Below are 19,036 nucleotides of genomic sequence, written 5' to 3' on the forward strand. Positions count from 1 at the left end.
TTATTCAGACCCCTTAACTTTTTATACATTTTGTTACATTTGCCTTATTCTAAAATGTATTAAATTGTTTTTTCTCCTCTTGGAAAGCTTATTCTAAACTCCAACCTCTTCCATGTATACTGGGATGATATGCTATTTTATCAATACACTGGAAGGTGTGCTTTTAGAATCTTTTTGACATAAGACTGAAAATTAAACCAAAGATACCCGCAGAGTACACACAGTATTTCATTCTCAATGCTTTTTTTGAGTGAGTATTTATGTGCCACCGAATTCAATTTGTCTTCGTATGCACAGCACTTGCGAAACACTGGATCTGTGTACACCACTGTAAGACTTTGATTCTAGGTGCCAGTGTGTTATGTTACAAACCTGTGTTTTGTTTGTTTGTGTTTGTACTTCAGGGTGTATTTCTGTAGGTTAGCACTATGATTCTTAGACATACACTATGGGAATCTGCGCTGTATACACACACAGTATATCTCTCTGTTGTCATTTCCCCTGTGTGCCTGTCTAGTTAGCCACATCTATTCCTTTCTGTCTGTCATGTGACGCGCATCCCCACTCCACTCCCAGTGGAATGGCCACAGCCAGTATCCGACATTTGATTGGTGCCTCCCAGAGCGGACCGTTCCATCCCAGCGCTCCTCTCTCTCTCCATGGGGGACACAGGGTGCACTTTGATTGACACACGTATGAGTCCATGTTCCGTGCCACTAGTCATGCCCCACACCACGCTGGCAGCACTGTGACAGTTAGGCAGAGAGCCCAGTAGTGCAAGTCCAAGGGGACAGGGACTTACAGACAATGCATAGGTGGGGAGATAGCAGCTATTTGTCTTGCTTAATGTCTGTCTACCTTTACTTCCACTTTACCGTGATAATTTAGCATTTTAGAGTCAATAGCGCCTCCAAATTGTCTACCCACTTGTTTATATACGTAGACATTCTTATTGTCTACTGGGGGAACAAATGGTTGTACGATCAGAGCAGTCAATATTTTCATTCATACAGTAGGAGAAAGGAATGGCTATTCCCAAAAAGGGAGAGACCCGGAGTTGGGGGAAAAAAAGATCTGTGAGATGGAAAGAAGGGATGAAAAGGAAGAGAGAGAGAACAGGGTAGAGCGATGGAGTGACTGTCTCCCTCCCTTAAAGGTTGTTTACAGCTGGGCCAGTGGGGGAGTTGATATTCTGCTCACCGCAGCAGACGGTACGGCACACTCCACCCCTGCTTCAAAAGCACCAGCCAGTCAGTCGCATGGACTTGGCTTCAATCAAAGAAGATCCATCATTACTGTTCCAGTTATTTACTTTATCACCCAGAGAGGAAATGATTGAATCCACACAACCATGGGCTGTCGATCATTCACTACTAATGGCTAAAAGAAGGTAGTTGATGAAGAGAGAAAGGAGCTGCCACTGGATGAAATTACTGATTATCCTGCCCTGATTGAATCCATTGAAGTTCACACACCATACTATATAGTACATGCCTTTATATCACTCGTGCTGTGTAGTTATATTAAAGCAGTGTAGAAATATGCGCATGTCAATTAAACATGTATAACAAAAGCTATTCTATACAAATGTAATTCATAATTCATGAACACACGACTTCAGCAAAACTATAGAGCCCCCAATCTTCAGAAGACATACTTTTGGGATGTCTGAAAACTAGCTGACGGTGTGGTGCCTGTAATTCTATTTGCCTGCCCTTTCATACAGTTTGTCAAGATATCTCAGAGGAGCAGCCTTGGGATCCAATCTAAATGTCACCTCTCCCTCTAATACCATAAGCCCCAAGGCTGGTCTGCTTGATGTGATATTTCAATCAGTCTGGACTGCTGCTTGCTCCTTGATGGAGGCTTGGCAGACATACTCTCTAACACATGTGCACACGCATGAGGAAGGTTCAGATCAATCAAGTAAGCTTTTCCATGTTGGTTGCTGATCTCATTCTGGTCATTTTAACAGAGGCATTGGTCTTGAAGTCTAGTCACAAAATCATCACTATCAACCCAAGATGGGTGACATCTTTTAAGATTTCTCTCCCTCCAACTGACACATAGATGTATAAAACGTAAAGATATTTCCTCTAGGCATAATAAGGATTCAAATGTATCCAGGACAGCTCTAAAGACTACTCTATAGTGCCACAAATACACATCTGTTTTATTCTTCTGGATGTAGCAGCAGTTCTTGTCCCCCCACTTAAAGAAAGTGCTGTAGAGGTGGTGTAATGGAGGTTTCTGGTCATAGCACAGGCTTGTCGCTGTCATGGCTTTGGATGTTGATGATGATGTCAGAGGTTATCATCACTACTGTGTTCCCATCTCTGTGCTTACACATCTCTCTTCCCAGATTATACTGCTCTCTATCAATCTCTCTCTATATTTATCTTTGTATCTATCCCTCAGGTTTATCCTTGTCTCTCTCCTCTCTGTCGCTTTCTCTCTCTCACTCTGTGTCTGTCTCTCTGTACAGTAGTGGTAGTTTTTCAGAGGTATTTCACAGCCCATGCACATCAGTTCATTGATTTATTGCTCCCCTGTGGCAGAGGCACTCACCAGGCCCAATGCCCGAGCAGCATCATTAATAACCTGCCAATCCCCTCTTTCCCTTTTCTCTCTCTCTTGCTCTCTCTCACACTCTCTCCTTGACCATCTCTCCCTCGCTCATCCTCCCCTATTCTATCACTCTTTCCACCCCCCCCCCCCCCTCTTGTTTGTACAAGGCTTACATCATCAGAACTGAGGAGATCAAAATAAGTCATGTTCAGCAATGTGTCCAACCCCTGGCCATAAGGGGCCCTGATGCATACAGGGTTCTTTCCCTTGACACTATAGGTAAATTAGTCATTGAGGTGTCTACGCACCTGGGGGTATGCGACGACACAAGCTAGATCTTCTCAGGTTTTCTAAAGATTCAGTTAGCTTCCCATTCCAGCTAAGGCTTCATCCGTACAATGACTGTGGATATTGCTCTCCTCCTGCAGCTAACTAACAGGCTTGCAACTGCATGTGCATGTTGCACGTGGCTATCCAAACGCCAAACTCTTCATTGAGACAAATCTAAAACATCAATCGATAGGCAATTCAGTGCCATGTTTTTATTTGTGCCGAAATTAAAATGAAAGACAAATTATGTTGCAAATTCAGCAGGCTGTGGTGTGAAATAGGCTTTTAGAAGTGCCGTCTTTATTTTATTACTTTGGTGTGTTTGGGTGTGGTTATCAATGCACAAGCACCTTTTTTCTACTGCTATCGATTTAAAATAATTGTATTAAGTCATACAAAAGTTTTACTGTGCATGAAGTTTCAAATGCATTTGCCATTACTGAATGTGTAATGTAATAGGTATTTTAACATTATATTTTAGCACACACATACATTTAATAATAAAATATTTAATCAGTTGTCGTCCTCAAATGAAGTGGATGATGATGATGCAATCTTTGCGAGAGGGAGGTAATCTGATTTCATTGGTCCTCAACCCGGGGCTCAGACACTTCATCAGAATAAATGGAGTTAGTCCTGAGTTATCCTGCCCCGGAGCAGGTTAGATCTGAATGATTCGTTGCCATAGCAATTTACCTGGCTAAAAGGTGAGCCACTTTCGTGGTACCGGTTATTCCAAGTTGATCTCTGAGTTGACCAAAGTTACCTTACTAACTCCTCAAACTACATTTGTAGTGTTGGGCTCTGATTTTACTCTGAATCGGCAGTATAGAGGAGGAGACAAAATAAACAGCAGACACATGATATGTGGTCCTTGTATCCTTGCATAGACACCCACTTAGTCAGGGTGGCGCAACATTAAATCAAAATACAAATAACATTTTATTTGTCACATGCAAATACTGTGAAATGCTTAAGAATTTGTTCTTAAATGACTTGCCTAGTTAAATAAAGGTTAAATAAATAAAACATAATAATTCACGACTGTCTTTGTGTGTTTGGACCATGATAGTTAGTTGGTGATGTGGAAACCCTCGGCGCACTCCACTACAGCCCCGTCAATGTTAATGGGGACCTGTTCGACCCGCCTTTTCCTGTAGTTCACGATCAGCTCCTTTGTCTTCTCTTGTCAGCGTGGCAGATATAATGTTGCCTTACCACCTGGGGGCGGCCCGTCAAGTTCAGGATCCAGTTACAGAGGAAGGTGTTTAGTCCCAGGGTCCTTAGTTTAGTGATGAGCTTTGTGGGCACTATGGTGTTGAATGCTGAACTGTTGTCAATTAACAGCATTCTCACATAGGTGTTCCTTTTGTCCAGGTGGGAAAGGAGTGCGATTGAGATTGCGTCATCTGTTGGGGCGGTATGGAAATTGGAGTGGGTCTAGTGTTTCCGGGATGATGGTGTTGATGTGAGCGATGACCAGCCTTTCAAAGCTCTTCATGGCTACCGACGTGAGTGTTACAGGGCGGTATTCATTTAGACAGGTTACCTTCACTTTCTTGGGCACAGAGACTATGGTGGTCTGTTTGAGTTAGTCTGCACATGCTTTGTGTACATGTCCTAGTAATCAGTCTGGCTCAAAATTGTGCCCCATTACTCAAATAACTCAATTATGTAATTTGTTATACTATACCCCAGCCTTACTCATAGCACTGGAGTACAATGTTTAAAATATTGCAGAGAGAAATGTCATGTATAGAGCTGATACAATCATTTCTGTTGTACGCAATACATTTCTATCTTAAGGCTCTGTCATGGTGGTAATGTCTTCAAGGAGGGGGACACTAATCCGGACGCTTATAAGAAATTCCGCTACGCCCTCAGACGAACCATCAAACAGGCTAAGCGTCAATACGGGTGTAAGATTGAATCCTACTACACCGGTCCTGATGCTATTACGGTCTATAAAGGGAATCCCATTCACAAGCTGCCTAGTGATGCAAGCCTACCAGACGAGCTAAATGCCTTTTTATGCTCGCTTTGAGGCAAGCAAGACTGAAGCGTGCATGAGTGCACCAGCTGTTCCGGACGACTGTGTGATCACGCTCTCCGTAACCGATGTGAGCAAGAACATTAAACAGGTCAACATTCACAAAGCCGCGGGGCCAGACGAGGTCCCGAGTTGGAATTCCGAGTTGGATGACCATTGACAACTATTTTTCCCAGTTGTCTTGAACACAGTGAAGTCGGAAGTCGGAGATTTCCCAGTTCCCAGTTATTTTAAACGCGGCATCAGATTGTAACTTTGGTACTTCAGAGTTGCCAGCCCCTTTCCAGGGGTGTTATTTTTATTTGGCGTAGAAACTTCTCTTGTGTTTGCCCCCCATTTAATGATAAATCCCCCATCATAGTAATATTTCCTGCATCATATCCCCCCACGATACATTTCCCCCCCCCCCAAAAAAAAAAAACTAAAATGGTTTTGGGTGATGATCTGTGAGGTGATAACATTTTATTTGCTTTGTGATTGGTCAAAACTGAAAACAATTTGTCAAGTCACGTGCTCCTGTTCTTGTATACACTGTAACAAGTACATTGACAATTTGTAATATGCTGAAAAGTGGCTAAACTAAGTGGCTAAACTATTTAGATGTGTTATGGAATGAGTTGGCTGTGGATGTGTTCCGTGTGATGCTTGGATGATGAAGTTCGCTTTTATCTTTGACAATAAAAGGTCAAATTGAGTAATAAAGTTGAAGACCTTTATTTTCCATCAGTACAAAAAAATAATATTTAGATGATGTTTAGAAATCAATGCTATTTAGCCACGTTTGTTGCGTCATACGTTATGTTGCTACTGTTCCAATCACATATTTGAGATCGTTCGCTGCAGGGACCACTCAACAATGATCACAAATACATGATCATATGCGTCAAAGGGTCAACAAGTATGACACTAGATTGGGGTGAATAGCCTAATTAGTCAAATACATACAGTGGTAATTGCCCATTAAAGCTCTGGCATTCTGATCAAAGCCGGGAAAATCATCTTAGCAGGGCCAGAGCAGAGGGGAAGGACGAATGCCTCTGGTCTTCAATAGGGAGTTTAATTAATACTCTCAAACTCTAAACCAAGTCTGCCTTAGTGAAAAAATAACAAGAAAATGACTGTATTTACTGATGTTAATAGATGTTATATTATGTATTCCAAAGTTGACTAATGGATATTTGACTATTGATTATGGTTAAGAAATAGTTTATAAGCAGACTTTCAAATAAGTGTCACCAACTATTTTCCTTCATAATGTATGACATGGTATCAGAGTTGATAAAAGCTAGGGTGTTGTGGGTGCTGTGTGTGCAGCATCTTGGCAAGGTGCTTTTGTAGATAGAATCACCATGTCACAGGGTGCATATTCTCCCATCACAACACTTTAGGAGACAGATGCCAGGGAACAAATAACATTTGCAAATTGTTTTAATTCATGAAAAATACCACTTTTAATTTTCAGTATTTTTTTTTTATCATTGTGCATTTTCATGGTTTTAAATATTTGCCAGTACTGTTCCATTTTCAAGTATCGAGTATCAGTGTCAGTGACAAAGCACAACAAGAAAATACTGTATTTTTGTTTCAGTGCTGTGAAATATATTAGAGCATTTTTCAGAAGACAAACCAACAAACCCAAAGAAATTAGAAATACATAGCCTATTGTGTATAATCTGCTACAGTTAGCCATGGGGCTACTCTACTGAAAACCTAGTCAGAGGTGAAGGGAGCGAAGGGTAAGATGGACAGACAAATGGAATATCCAATCAAATAATTTGTTTACATGGGGTAAGCCAATAGCAAAGGATAGGAAATAATGATGGGCAATCCTGAGAGTGAGCTTGGGCCTGTATTGGTTGAACTAAAGCTACATCTTTTCTGCTGGTCTCTGAAGAGTTGCTGGACTGTTTACAGGACTCTTTTACATAAAGATCCATAGAAAAGGGGGTAGCCCTCAACTAGGAGTTGTGGGTTTAGGAAAGGAAGGTTCTACCCAGTGGCACAACCCCAGAAGGAGAAACATGAAGTCAATGAATTTCACTCATTCAATGATGTTATCGTAATCTCATAAGAACGCCTCATCAGTAGCACATAACAACACGGTCAGAATCAGAGACACATTGAGGCAATCGTCTCCTCTGTGACCTCCCTCTCGTGTGTGTGTTTTGCTGGGGGCCAATAAGCGCTGTTCACACTCAGTCCCAGTGTGATGTTGTGACGATCCGATAGGATGCAAGGAGAGACCGTCCCCGGGGGCCTCTGTCCCTGCTGTTTTATGACAACTGTGTGTGTGCCCCACCCCTTCTAACACTGACCTTTGCCCTCTAGCCCTAAGAGGCCATTGTATATCACTCCAGCCACCCTTGGCACAGCCGAACACAGTGTATCTGAAGGGGGCTCAGTATTTCACAGCAGATATAATAATGGCAGCACTTCCAGTCCCCTCCTCCCTCAGCCTAGATGATTGAGTCCAGAGCAGGGGCTATCTCACAGAGCTGACGCAGGGCAACGAGGGCCATCTGATTAGGCTATTATGCGGGTCCAAAATGTAATTATAACAAGGGAGAGCTGCAGTATACATACTGTATCATAGCTATCATACTGAAGATCTCATTTGGCGAGGCTATCAGTCTATCTAGTTTCCTAACCCTTTTTTAATTATGTTCAGCTGCTACACACTTGGCTGCTCTGTCTTTTCTCATCAGGCAAAGATGTCAAATTAAGGTTGATATTTGGTTGAGACGTCAACAGATTTGAGTCATTTTAAATAAACCAAACCACGAGGTAGGCTAAAATAACGAAGGAAACAATGGTGACTCAACACATTTTTGGCCAGTTGTTGGTGGCATTTGATGGTAATATTACTCTACCAAGAAAGCTTTGCCTCCAAAAAATATCAAACCACAATGGCATAGCATCTATACTAAAACAATACCATCAGTGACAAAAGTGGAGATGCTGTTTTCTCAACCACTTCAAAATGGCAGCTTGACCCCGGTGTTACAAAACACAAACATCGGTCCCTGTTCCTTTTTTCTTAGCGCGTTGTTGTCGTTGATGATGTTATAAGGAGATAAAAAAGCCTGATGCCAAATTCTGCCCCACAGTCATCCCTCTACCACACCCCCTCCCTCCCTCCTCCATGAGAGAGATTTCAGCCCGGGGTAAAGCTGCCGTTCCCACAGATAAATGAATGACTAGACATTGTCCCGTTTATGGAGGTATTTAGCTAGCCGGGGCTTCCCTTCCTCCACACAAGGAAGACAGAGGAGAGGGTGAAGAGAGGAGGGATGGAGGAAATGGAGAGATGGATCGAGGGGAGCAGAGAGAGGAGAAAGTGGGGACAGGGTAAATGGGGAAGAACATCAGAAGTGGAGAGAGGGTGAGGGGAGCGGGCGGGACAAGGAGAGAGAATAGAGAGGGAGGGCAGTGGGATACATCCAGTTAACCTCTGCAGAGCCACCCCACACACAGGGACCCTAAAGCCAAGATTATTTATCTCCAATAGCATTGCATGGAGGACTGCTTTCTTATTGCCCCGGGATTTGAAACACAGTCATTTCCCCTGGCTACTGCTTGCTGTGATTGCTTATTAATACCAATATTGATTAGGTGCTAGCATACCCCTCTCTTCTGACAGCTGTAGAGAGGAGAAGAAAGGCAGAGGGATGGATGGATGGGGCGAGGGAGGTGTGTGTGACAAACACTTTACAGTGGCAGGGGCCCTGAGATGGAGGGAGTGGTGATAAATCAAATACAAGATAACATGATGAAAGAGTATTCTCTCTGTAAAGGGAGGTTGTTGACAACCCTTGCTGTCTATCTGAAAGTCAGCTGAATGTCACTCAATGGGTTTGAATGTTGTCAGAAAACCTTTTACACTGCCAAACATAACATGTGCGTTTGCATTGATGAGATGAGCATACTGGCATTGTGAAAGGGTTTGTTTGAATGAATTTTCTCTGTATGTTCTGTAGGAGTAAAGAGTTCTAGCAGTATTAGGACCCAATTTGGTTCCCTGTAACCCCGTAAATAATGCTAATTTAACCATTATATTTGTTTAAAATACTATTTGTCCTGCTACAGTGGTAAATATTTCTACAAAAATGACAATTGCTGAATGTCATTACACTTTTTGGTGTTTTGTAACAGATGCCTCTTTCCATATATCAAATGGGTGCACGTGTTTGGGATGCTGGAATTATTTTGGTGTGGACGAACATGTGCAGGTAGCCTACTTTTTGAAGAGATTTGTTTGACAATCAGATGAAACCATCGTGACTGGTTGTGTACATACCACATGAAAAGGTCATATATTCAACTATTTAAATGACGTGTGTTTACTATTAGACCCATAAAAACATGTCATGGTATAATTTGCACTCTGTTGTCACTGTTCCATTCCTAAATCCACACACAACAGCACCAACAATCTGGATGGAAGGAGAGACAAGACATGTCAAGGAATATTGCATTGCACATGATTAAAGGCTCAAAGTTAAAAGCGATGTAAACTTAAGGCAGCATGGATTGAATGTCTCGCATGTTTAAAAAAAAAAAAGGTACTAAAACTACACGTCTCCCCGATGTGGTTCCTATTCACTATCCCTCATGTAGAGCACAGAAGAGTGCTTATTCACAAAAAGTGCACTCTCTCCAAGACCACAAATAAAAACACAACTTTGTGCATGTACCATGTACATAAACACAAACATGAATACTATGTTAATTGTTCAACCCACACACACTCCCCAACCCTCCCAAATTACAATCCCCAAAATGCAACAAAAAATGCAAAGTTTCTGTGGGTATTTTTTTGCAATGACTTCATCTAGCACAGTGAAACCCGACCCCAATTGAAGGTAGAATGGTTGCAGTTTGTTCATTCCTGTTTTTAAAGTCTGCTCCAGCTCCCACTTATAGGCAACGAGTGTCCTCTTTCTCCAAGCTGCTCTTGTCCTTGTTTCACTTTCTCTCCCTCTCTCGCTCAATTTTTTACAAAAAGCGAGAGAAGAGATCGGAAACGTAGAGGCAAATAGAGGCAAGGAGCTTGAGGGAAGGTTAAAAGGAGAAGAAAGGAAAAGGAAAGTAGATAAAAAGAGAAGAAAGGAAAAGTGAGGTGTAGGTAGAGGAGTGGGAGAAGAGAAAGAGCGTTTAACCTCCAGAGGTCAGTCAGTATTTGGGCGGGATGACCACGACGGCTTCCCCGGTCTTTGGCCGCCACATGAGCACCTGAGCGTCGTTGGCATTGGGCTTGACCATGGCGTTGGGGGGAATGGGTTCATTCTTGCCCAGGATGTGGGGCTGCTCCTGGGCCACGGGCTCACGCAGCATAGCCCTCTGGCCCAGGAGCTTGTCCGGGTCCACCTCGATGTGGAGCTGCATCCTCCAGCGGATGGTCTGCAGCACCAGGGTCTCGGCCGTGGCCTGATTGATGGCCACCAGCCAGGTGGTGAAGCTCTGGTCGCGGCGGATGCTGCTGAGCTGCGGCATGTTGCTGTCGCTCACAGGAACTCCCCACGTAACGCTGGGGTAGAAGTTGTCGTTCATGCTGACCGTGAACTTGGTGTCCTTCTTGGTGGGGCCCACAATGGTGCACGTTTCCGTGGTGTTGCCATACCAAGGGTAGTTGACGCCATCCGAGTCACTGATGGCCTGGATCTTGCCATCCCGCAGGTCAGGGAGTTCCCAGCTCGACCTGGAAGTGGAAAGGCAGGTTATAGTTATATTTAACCCGGAAGGTTAAAAAACAGAGTGAGGTTTAAAGTTCACGGCAAAATCAAAGATGGTGCCAATCACTCACATTCATATGGGATTGAAGTATCCTTGTGTGTATATATAGCTAAATCTAAACAACAGATGGTGTGAACTGTCAACGGAACTCGATTTTAGAGCACCTTTTTAATGTGAATTTTGGAAAAAGTATTCCTTTAACCTGGAAGTGGAAACAAGAAGGGGAGACTTGTTTTACATGTGGGAATCTCTCTGCATTTGGTTACTGCTTTCCTGACAAAACTTGTTTGAGAGATGTGTCAATCATAATAGGCTCTTACCCACTGTTAAATAATGGCTAGAGGATAAAGGTGGAGACTATCTCCCTGAGAGGCTCAAACAGCCTGGCTGAGTGGGTTTGTTATTGAGAATCAGGGCAGCACAATCACAGCACATACCAGGTTCCCATTGTTAACAGCCTGTCTAACCCACTCCTGTGTAGTAAGTCACTAGATGCATGTCAATGATCTCAAATGGCTTCCTTTTCTCATTTCTCACTGACCAATGATCTGTCAACACAGGATAGGTGAAAGCGATACATCCTAAGCCTATCGGGATTGCTTTGCTTCGTCCACCCTTAATTTAGATCTGAGTGAATTAAGTGACGGTGAATTTTGTAGTATTGAGATGTAGCGGGTGAAATTGTGGGACAGAGGCACCTCATAAACAATCCTGTCCGCCCACTCGGCAGGAAGAAAATTACCTTTCTCCCAGAAGTGGAGGATCAGCAGAACTGCTGTAGATAACAGTGTGATCACCAGTCACATGACAGGTCTGCATGGACATTGGTTCAGTTTCTGTATAAGCACTTTGTGACAACTGCTGATGTAAAAAGGGCTTTGTAAATCAATTTGATTTATTTATTTATTCAAAGAGGTTCTAGATTGTGATCTTTAGGCAAGCCCCCATGTGTGTGTGTGTGTGTGTGTGTGTGTGTGTGTGTGTTATCCATGTCCATTCTTGTCGCTACAAATCACTATCCCCTCTATCGATCTGGCTCCAAAATTACTTGAACAATCTTTACATCTATAAATATATCTCTGACAGGAGCTAAATTGTAACATCAATTTCACTGTGAAGGGCCAACTACTACAGACAATGGCCAACAAAGCACCCCCTGTATTTTTATCTTGATAACACATGGTTTCATGAGAACAGAACATGCCCCAGAGTGAGAACATTTGGCTTTTTCTTTCTCCCTCTATTGGAGGCCTAACGATACTACAGGATCTACCTACTCTTTATGGACTGTATTTTATTATAGTACTATTCTATTTTCAGTACTGTATTCAGAACCATGGGAAGTGCTCTATTGAAATAGATAGGAAGAACCCAACAGATGTGTATTTGTGCCATCTGGGGGGATAGCTGCTCTGAGAGAGAGAGAAGGACCTGTCTCTCTCGCTCTCTCGCTCACTACCCTCTCTTTTCATATTATGTTTTGTTTGCAGAGCCGAGGGACGTCTCTCTAATCTCCACACAGCATAATTGTATTTTTATTTGTTTTATTTTGTTTTTTCCATTCAGTAGCTCTTTAGGCCCAGTGTGAGAGATTAACACACACACACACAAACACACACACAAACAAACAAACACACAAACACACATCTCAGAGCAGCTATCACCTCATATGGCACAAATACTGCACACATCCTCTATTCTGGGCAGATCAATGGCCAAAGTAAATGTGCCTCTCCTATTTCATCTAAGCGACACATTTCTGCTGGTTTGGGGTTCAAAAGAAGAATGCCCCGGTACTCTGATTTGTAAGAGGGCACAACAAAACCTATTCCCCCTCAGGAGACTAAAAATATTTGGCATGGGTCCTCAGATCCTCAAAAGGTTCTACAGCTGTAAAATCAAGAGCATCCTGACTGGTTGCATCACTACCTTGTATGGCGACTGCTCGGCCTCCAACCGCAAGGCACTACAGAGGGTAGTGCGAACAGCCCAGTACATCACTGGGGCCAAGCTTCCTGCCATCCAGGACCTCTACACGAGGCGGAGTCAGAGGAAGGCCCTGAACATTTTCAAAGACTCCAGCCACCCTGTTCCTAGACTGTTCTCTCTGCTACCACATGGCAAGTGGTACCGGAGCACCAAGTCTAGGTCCAAGAGGCTTATTAACAGCTTCTACCCCCAAGCTAAGACTTGAGACACACCATCTAATCAAACGGCTTCCCAAACTATTTGCATTGCCCCCCCACCTTTACACCACTGCTACTCTCTGCTGTCATCTATGCATAGTCACTTTAATAACTCTACCTACATAACTCCTAAAATTTGTTCACCATCTACAGTTGAAGTCGGAAGTTTACATACACCTTAGCCAAGTACATTTAAACTCAGTTTTTCACAATTCCTGACATCACCGCTTTATATTAAAGAATGTGTCATGTCAGAATAATAGTAGAGAGAATTATTTATTTAAGCTTTTATTTCTTTCATCACATTCCCAGTGGGTCAGAAGTTTACATACACTCAATTAGTATTTAGTAGCATTGCCTTTAAATTGTTTAACTTGGGTCAAACTTTTCAGGTAGCCTTCCACAATAAGTTGGGTGAATTGTGGCCCATTCCTCCTGACAGAGCTGGTGTAACTGAGTGAGGTTTGTCGGCCTCCTTGCTTGCACATGCTTTTTCAGTTCTGCCCACACATTTTCTATAGGATTGAGGTCAGGGCTTTGTGATGGCCACTCCAATACCTTGACTTTGTTGTCCTTAAGCCATTTTGCCACAACTTTGGAAGTATGCTTGGGGTCATTGTCCATTTGGAAGACCCATTTGCGACCAAGCTTTGACTTTCTGACTGATGTCTTGAGGTGTTGCTTCAAGATATCCACATAATTTTCCTCCCTCATGATGCAATCTATTTTGTGAAGTGCACCAGTCCCTTCTGCAGCAAAGCACCCCACAACATGAAGCTGCCACCCCCGTGCTTCACGGTTGGGATAGTGTTCTTCGGCTTACAAGTCTCCCCCTTTTTCCTCCAAAGATAACGATGGTCATTATGGCCAAACAGTTATATTTTTGTTTCATCAGACCAGAGGACATTTCTCCAAAAAGTATGATCTTTGTCCCCATGTGCAGTTGCAAACCCAAGTCTGGCTACTATTGCGGTTTTGGAGCAGTGGCTTCTTCCTTGCTGAGCGGCCTTTCAGGTTATGTCGATATAGGACTAGTTTTACTGTGGATATAGATACTTTTTTACCTGTTTCCTCCAGCATCTTCACAAGGTCCTTCTTTGACACCACAGTACGTTCATCTGTAGGAGACAGAACGGGTCTCCTTCCTGAGCAGTATGACGGCTGCGTGGTTCCATGGTGTTTATACTTGCGTACTATTGTTTGTACAGATGAACGTGGTACCTTCAGGCATTCGGAAATTGTTCCGAAGGATGAACCAGACTTGTGGAGGTTTACAATTGTTTCTGAGGTCTTGGCTGATTTCTTTTGATTTTCCCATGATGTCAAGCAAAGAGGCACTGAGTTTGAAGGTAGGCCTTGAAATACATCCACAGGTACACCTCCAAATGACTTAAATGATTTCAATTAGCCTATCAGAAGCTTCTAAGGCAATGACATAATTTTCTGGAATTTTCCAAGCTGTTTAAAGGCATAGTCAGCTTAGTGTATGTAAACTTCTGACCAACTGGAATTGTGATACAGTGAATTCTAAGTGAAATAATCTGTCTGTAAACAATTGTTGGAAAAATTACTTGTGTCATGCACAAAGTAGATGTCCTAACCGACTTCTCAAAACTATAGTTTGATATTAACAAGACATTTGTGGAGTGGTTGAAAAACGAGTTTTAATGACTCCAACCTAAGTGTATGTAAACTTCCGACTTCAACTGTACATACTACCTCAACTAACCGGTGCCCCTGCACATTGACTCTGTATCAGTACCTCCCTGTATATAGTCTCGCTATTGTTATTTCACTGCTGCTCTTTAAATACTTGTTACTTTTATCTCGTATTCTTATTGTTGGTTAGGTAAGTAAGCATTTCACTGTAAGGTCTACACCTGTTGTATTCGGCGCATGTGACTAATAAAATGTAATTTCACATAGCCAGACTAGGGCAAGGGGAGGAGGTTATGTTGGGGATTGTAATATTGGGACAGTGTGTGTAATCTTTGACATGCAGACCCGAAACATCCCATGCTGCAACGGGTGTAGATAAACCCTCTGCATTCTGGATATACAGTGCCTTCAGAAAGTATTCACTTCCGACGGTGCAGCGGTCTAAGGCACTGCAACTCCGTGCAAGAGGCGTCACTGCAGTCCCTGGTTTGAATCCAGGCTGCATCACATCCGGCTGTGATTGGGAGTCCCATAGGGCGGCACACAATTGGCCCAGCGTCGTCCGGATTTGGCCGGGTTAGGCCGTCATTATCAATAAGAATTTGTTCTTAACTGGCTTGCGTGGTTAAATAAATAAAATACAAATTCACACCCCTTGTTACGACTCCCACCGAAGGTGGCTCCCTTGCCTGTTCGGGCGGTGCTCGGCGGTTGTCGTCGCCGGTCTACTATCCGCCGCCGATCCCTTTTCTGTTCGTTTAGTCTTATTAGTTGCACCTGTTCCTTATTGTGTTTCTTGATTTGGTCTATTTAAGCCTGTTAGGCCTGCCTAGGTTTGTGTGGGATTGTTATTCTGTGAGTTTGTGGATGTTCGATTGTATTTTATTTTTCCGGACATTTTGGGTCCTGTGTATGCGCCAGTTGATGCGCCTTGTGTTTTTGGCGTGACAGTTTCTTCCTGGTAATAAAATGTACATTTATTCGAACCCTCTGCGCCTGACTCCAAACCCACTGTTCTTAAAGAACTCTGACACCCCTTGACTTTTTCCACATTCTGTTGTGTTACAGCCTAAATATAAAATGGATTAAACTGAGATGTTGTGTGTAACTGGCCTACACACAATACCCCATAATGTCTTAGTGGAATTATGTTTTTAGAAATGTTTACAAATTAACAAAAAATGAACACCTGAAATGTATTGAGTCATTAAGTATTCAAACCCTTTGTTATGGCAAGCCTAAATAAGTTCAGGAGTAAAAATGTGCTTAACAAGTCACATAAGTTGCATGGCCTCACTCTGTGTGCAATAATAGTGTTTAGCATGATTTTTGAATGACTACCTCATCTCTGTTACCCACTCATACAATTGTCTGTAAGGTCCCTCAGTCGCGCAGTGAATTTCAAACATTGATTCAACAGCTGTAATCGCTGCCAAAGGTATGTACTTACTCAGTGGTGTGAATACTTATGTAAATTAGATATTTCTGTATTTAATTTTCCAAACATTTGCAAAAAATGTCCAAAAACATATTTTCACTTTGTCATTATGGGGTATTGTGTGTAGAACGGCGAGGAATAAAAATAAGAATCCATTTTGAATTCAGGCCGTAACACATCAAAATGTGAAATAAGTCAATGGGTATGAATACTTTCTGAAGGCACTATACGTCAACTTATGGTCCCCTGCCACAGGATGTGGGACAAACTGAATTTGTGTAAGTCACAGACATCTGTCAATACAGGGGGAAGTCCATTTGAGCTAACTGCCTGAGCTCACTTTAACTCATTTCGTAATATTTGGAAAATAATGTGATTTCTCATACCATACAGCTTCTGTTGACTCCAGTAGCCTACCTAACAATGAAACCCAGCTTGAATGGATCAATTGAACAGAGTGTTTATGAAAGCCTTGGCTTTAGAGAAAATTGTGGACTCAGTCCTTGCCCACCACCGCTCTATAGAATCCAACAGTGCTAAAGCGTACTGCATCTTCAAGGACACTATCACCTCTCTATGCACCAGAGACAGTGAATTGATACACTATATATGCAAACAGCCGATTCTGGGTTTGGCGGATGCCAGGAGAATAGTACCTGCCCGAATGCATAGTGTCAACAGTAAAGTTTGATGGAGGAGGAATAATGGTCTGGGGCTGTTGATTCGGACTAGGCCCCTTAGTTCGGGTGAAGGGAAATCTAAATGCTACAGCATACAATGACATTCTAGACGATTCTTTACAATTTTGTGGCAACAGTTTGTAGAAGGCCATTTCCTGTTTCAGCATGATAATGCCGCTGTGCACAAAGCAAGGTCCATACAGAAATGGTTTGCCGAGATCAGTGTGGAAGAGCTTGACTGGCCTGCAAAGAGCCCTGACCTCAACCTCATCAAACACCTTTGGTATGAATTGGGACTGCGAGCCAGGCCTAATTGCCCAACATCAGTGCTCGACCTCACAACTGCTCTTGTGGCTAAATGGAAGCAAGCAATGTTCCAACACCAACTCAATATTTAAAAAGCTGTTCTTAATGTTTTGTACACTCATGTATGTATTACATATCTATCAAAAAGGCTAAAGTTACCTATTAATATTTGAGGGTTTGAATGATATAGGGACATAAGGTTTATCCCCATGGACATGGGATATAAAAGTGGATTTTTGTAAAGTCTTGATGGTTTGGTTTTTTCAATCTAATAATTGATTTGATTTCGCAAAAGCATGGATTTGCAATATGAATACAAATGTGCCTTGGCTTTTCTGCCTTTCCTAATTTCCACAAACTTTTCTCGAACTTTTCTCAGGAAATCATCATGACGCAAGTGTGTTCCAGCATCGAGGTACAGTAGACTGTTGACGTTCTGAAGTTAGCCCTCCAATCTCCAAAAATATCTTGGAGGTGTCAAAGCCCCAGCGCCATTGAGAGGTGAATATGAAAAATGAAGTAGATTACGGATGGCAGGTATGGTCTGGAATTTTAATTCAGGGTTATTTATATTAGGTCTTAGTCTACTCAAATGTGATTGCCTCTGCACATGATCAAACTGTAGCCCTAAGTAGCCTAGTCCCATCACCTGCACCGTTGGTGAGCTTGAAGTAGACCTAGACCTACATTTCACATGATTGTTTACGTTCCCTTGTAATGTGAGTTGAGTTTAGGTTTATACTCACATCCCTTTGGTTCCATATTTGTTGTAGAACTCCATGTGGTTGCATGCTTGAATCCAGCCAACAGTCCACGTCTCTTTACCGGCCACCTGCGGCACTAATACTCGAGCAGAGGCTCGGAAGTGCGGTGTTCGATAGCGCAGAACCACGTTGGATGACTCGTCGATGCTGGTTGGATTGGAGTCGATGGAGGAGTTCACCTCGAGAACGATGATACTTTCACGGAAACACTTGGGCTTACACCTGATACTCTGGATACAGCCCATTGCATTAAATAGCAACACAATCCACAACAACGTCCTGAGATCTGGAGGAGAAAGACGCATGGAAACAGCAACTAATTCACAATTGCATCCATATTTTCAATAGTTAAAAAATACAAAAAAACGAAAAAGGGTGGCACTGGCAAATGGCCACTCCACTGTTCTCCGTTGAGAATGACTAGACTATCACTTTGTTGACATGTTCATAAAAGCCATGCATTTTGCAACCAGTTCTGTATTCCAACACTATGAGGAAAAATGTAGTGTTTTACTCAATAATGGAACTGTTGTGAATACATTCACAGCAGTATGCTTTCTGCTTTTCGTTAGCGATCCGCTCACATCACCAAAAAAGGGCCGATGCAACTTTCTTTTCCGTGTCTTGAAGCTTCCTCCATCAATAGAAGTGCCTATTCAGATGTTTGTGCTGTATGATCTGTTTCACCCCCACAAGAAGCTTGAGGTCGCCCGCGATCACTGGCAACTTGCGACCATCGGAGATGTACACCAGAAAATATTCACATTTAGGCCTACTTTGTGATCTAATAAAGCAGACGAAATAGCTAATTGTGACGCATAATTTACAAAAACTGCTAACGTAACATTTCGACGTCATATTGGCGGAGCTCAGCGCCTCTCATCTGTGAGCCTATTCATTTCCACTTTCATTATCCTCCTGAGTGTGCGTAAAATCAACTTTCCCTCGGATACGCATTCTGTTTTCCATAAGCCACCAGTTCGGTCACTGGTGAAAGGTTTTTATTCCAAAAAAATGTTTTTGTGTGGATAAGAGGTCCGCAGCCAGCAACGGCTTGCATTGAGCAACGTCTTAATTATGTAACAATAAACGATTAACACTTAATGCCACAGTAATAAGCCCCCTTTCACTGACCCCAGTGTTACGACAATTATAACAATGTCACATCAAAAATACGTTACGACTAAATGAGGTGCACACCTCATGAGGAGCATGTACATAATAAATAACCCATCTAGAATAAGTTGCTGAAGGTCTTTACTTACAACATACACAGCCCGCGTGCAATCCTATAATAACTCTATGCACAGGGATTATATGAG

At 42.6% G+C, this 19,036-nt stretch overlaps 1 protein-coding gene across 1 annotated transcript; it reads right to left on the reverse strand.

Annotated features, from left to right (window-relative positions):
- Positions 1-6,140: 6,140 nt before the first annotated feature.
- LOC110509827 (protein FAM78A) lies at positions 6,141-18,056 on the reverse strand. The gene is made up of 2 exons (XM_021590957.2): positions 17,697-18,056; positions 6,141-10,646 (listed from the first exon to the last, which is right to left on the reverse strand). The coding sequence occupies exons 1-2, from the start codon at positions 18,017-18,019 to the stop codon at positions 10,121-10,123; spliced, it is 849 nt and encodes a 282-aa protein (XP_021446632.1). The 5' UTR covers positions 18,020-18,056; the 3' UTR covers positions 6,141-10,120.
- Positions 18,057-19,036: the final 980 nt, after the last annotated feature.

This window comes from Oncorhynchus mykiss, chromosome Y (assembly GCF_013265735.2).
Source record: "Oncorhynchus mykiss isolate Arlee chromosome Y, USDA_OmykA_1.1, whole genome shotgun sequence".
In the NCBI taxonomy this organism is placed as follows: domain Eukaryota; kingdom Metazoa; phylum Chordata; class Actinopteri; order Salmoniformes; family Salmonidae; genus Oncorhynchus; species Oncorhynchus mykiss.

Bases quoted from the DNA above. Each gene is read 5' to 3' on its own strand.
- LOC110509827 (XM_021590957.2), bottom strand. From the start codon at position 18,019: ATGCGTCTTTCTCCTCCAGATCTCAGGACGTTGTTGTGGATTGTGTTG. The intron at 10,647-17,696 runs GTGAGTATAAAC...TTCCACTTCCAG, and splicing joins AAATATGGAACCAAAGGGAT to GTCGAGCTGGGAACTCCCTG.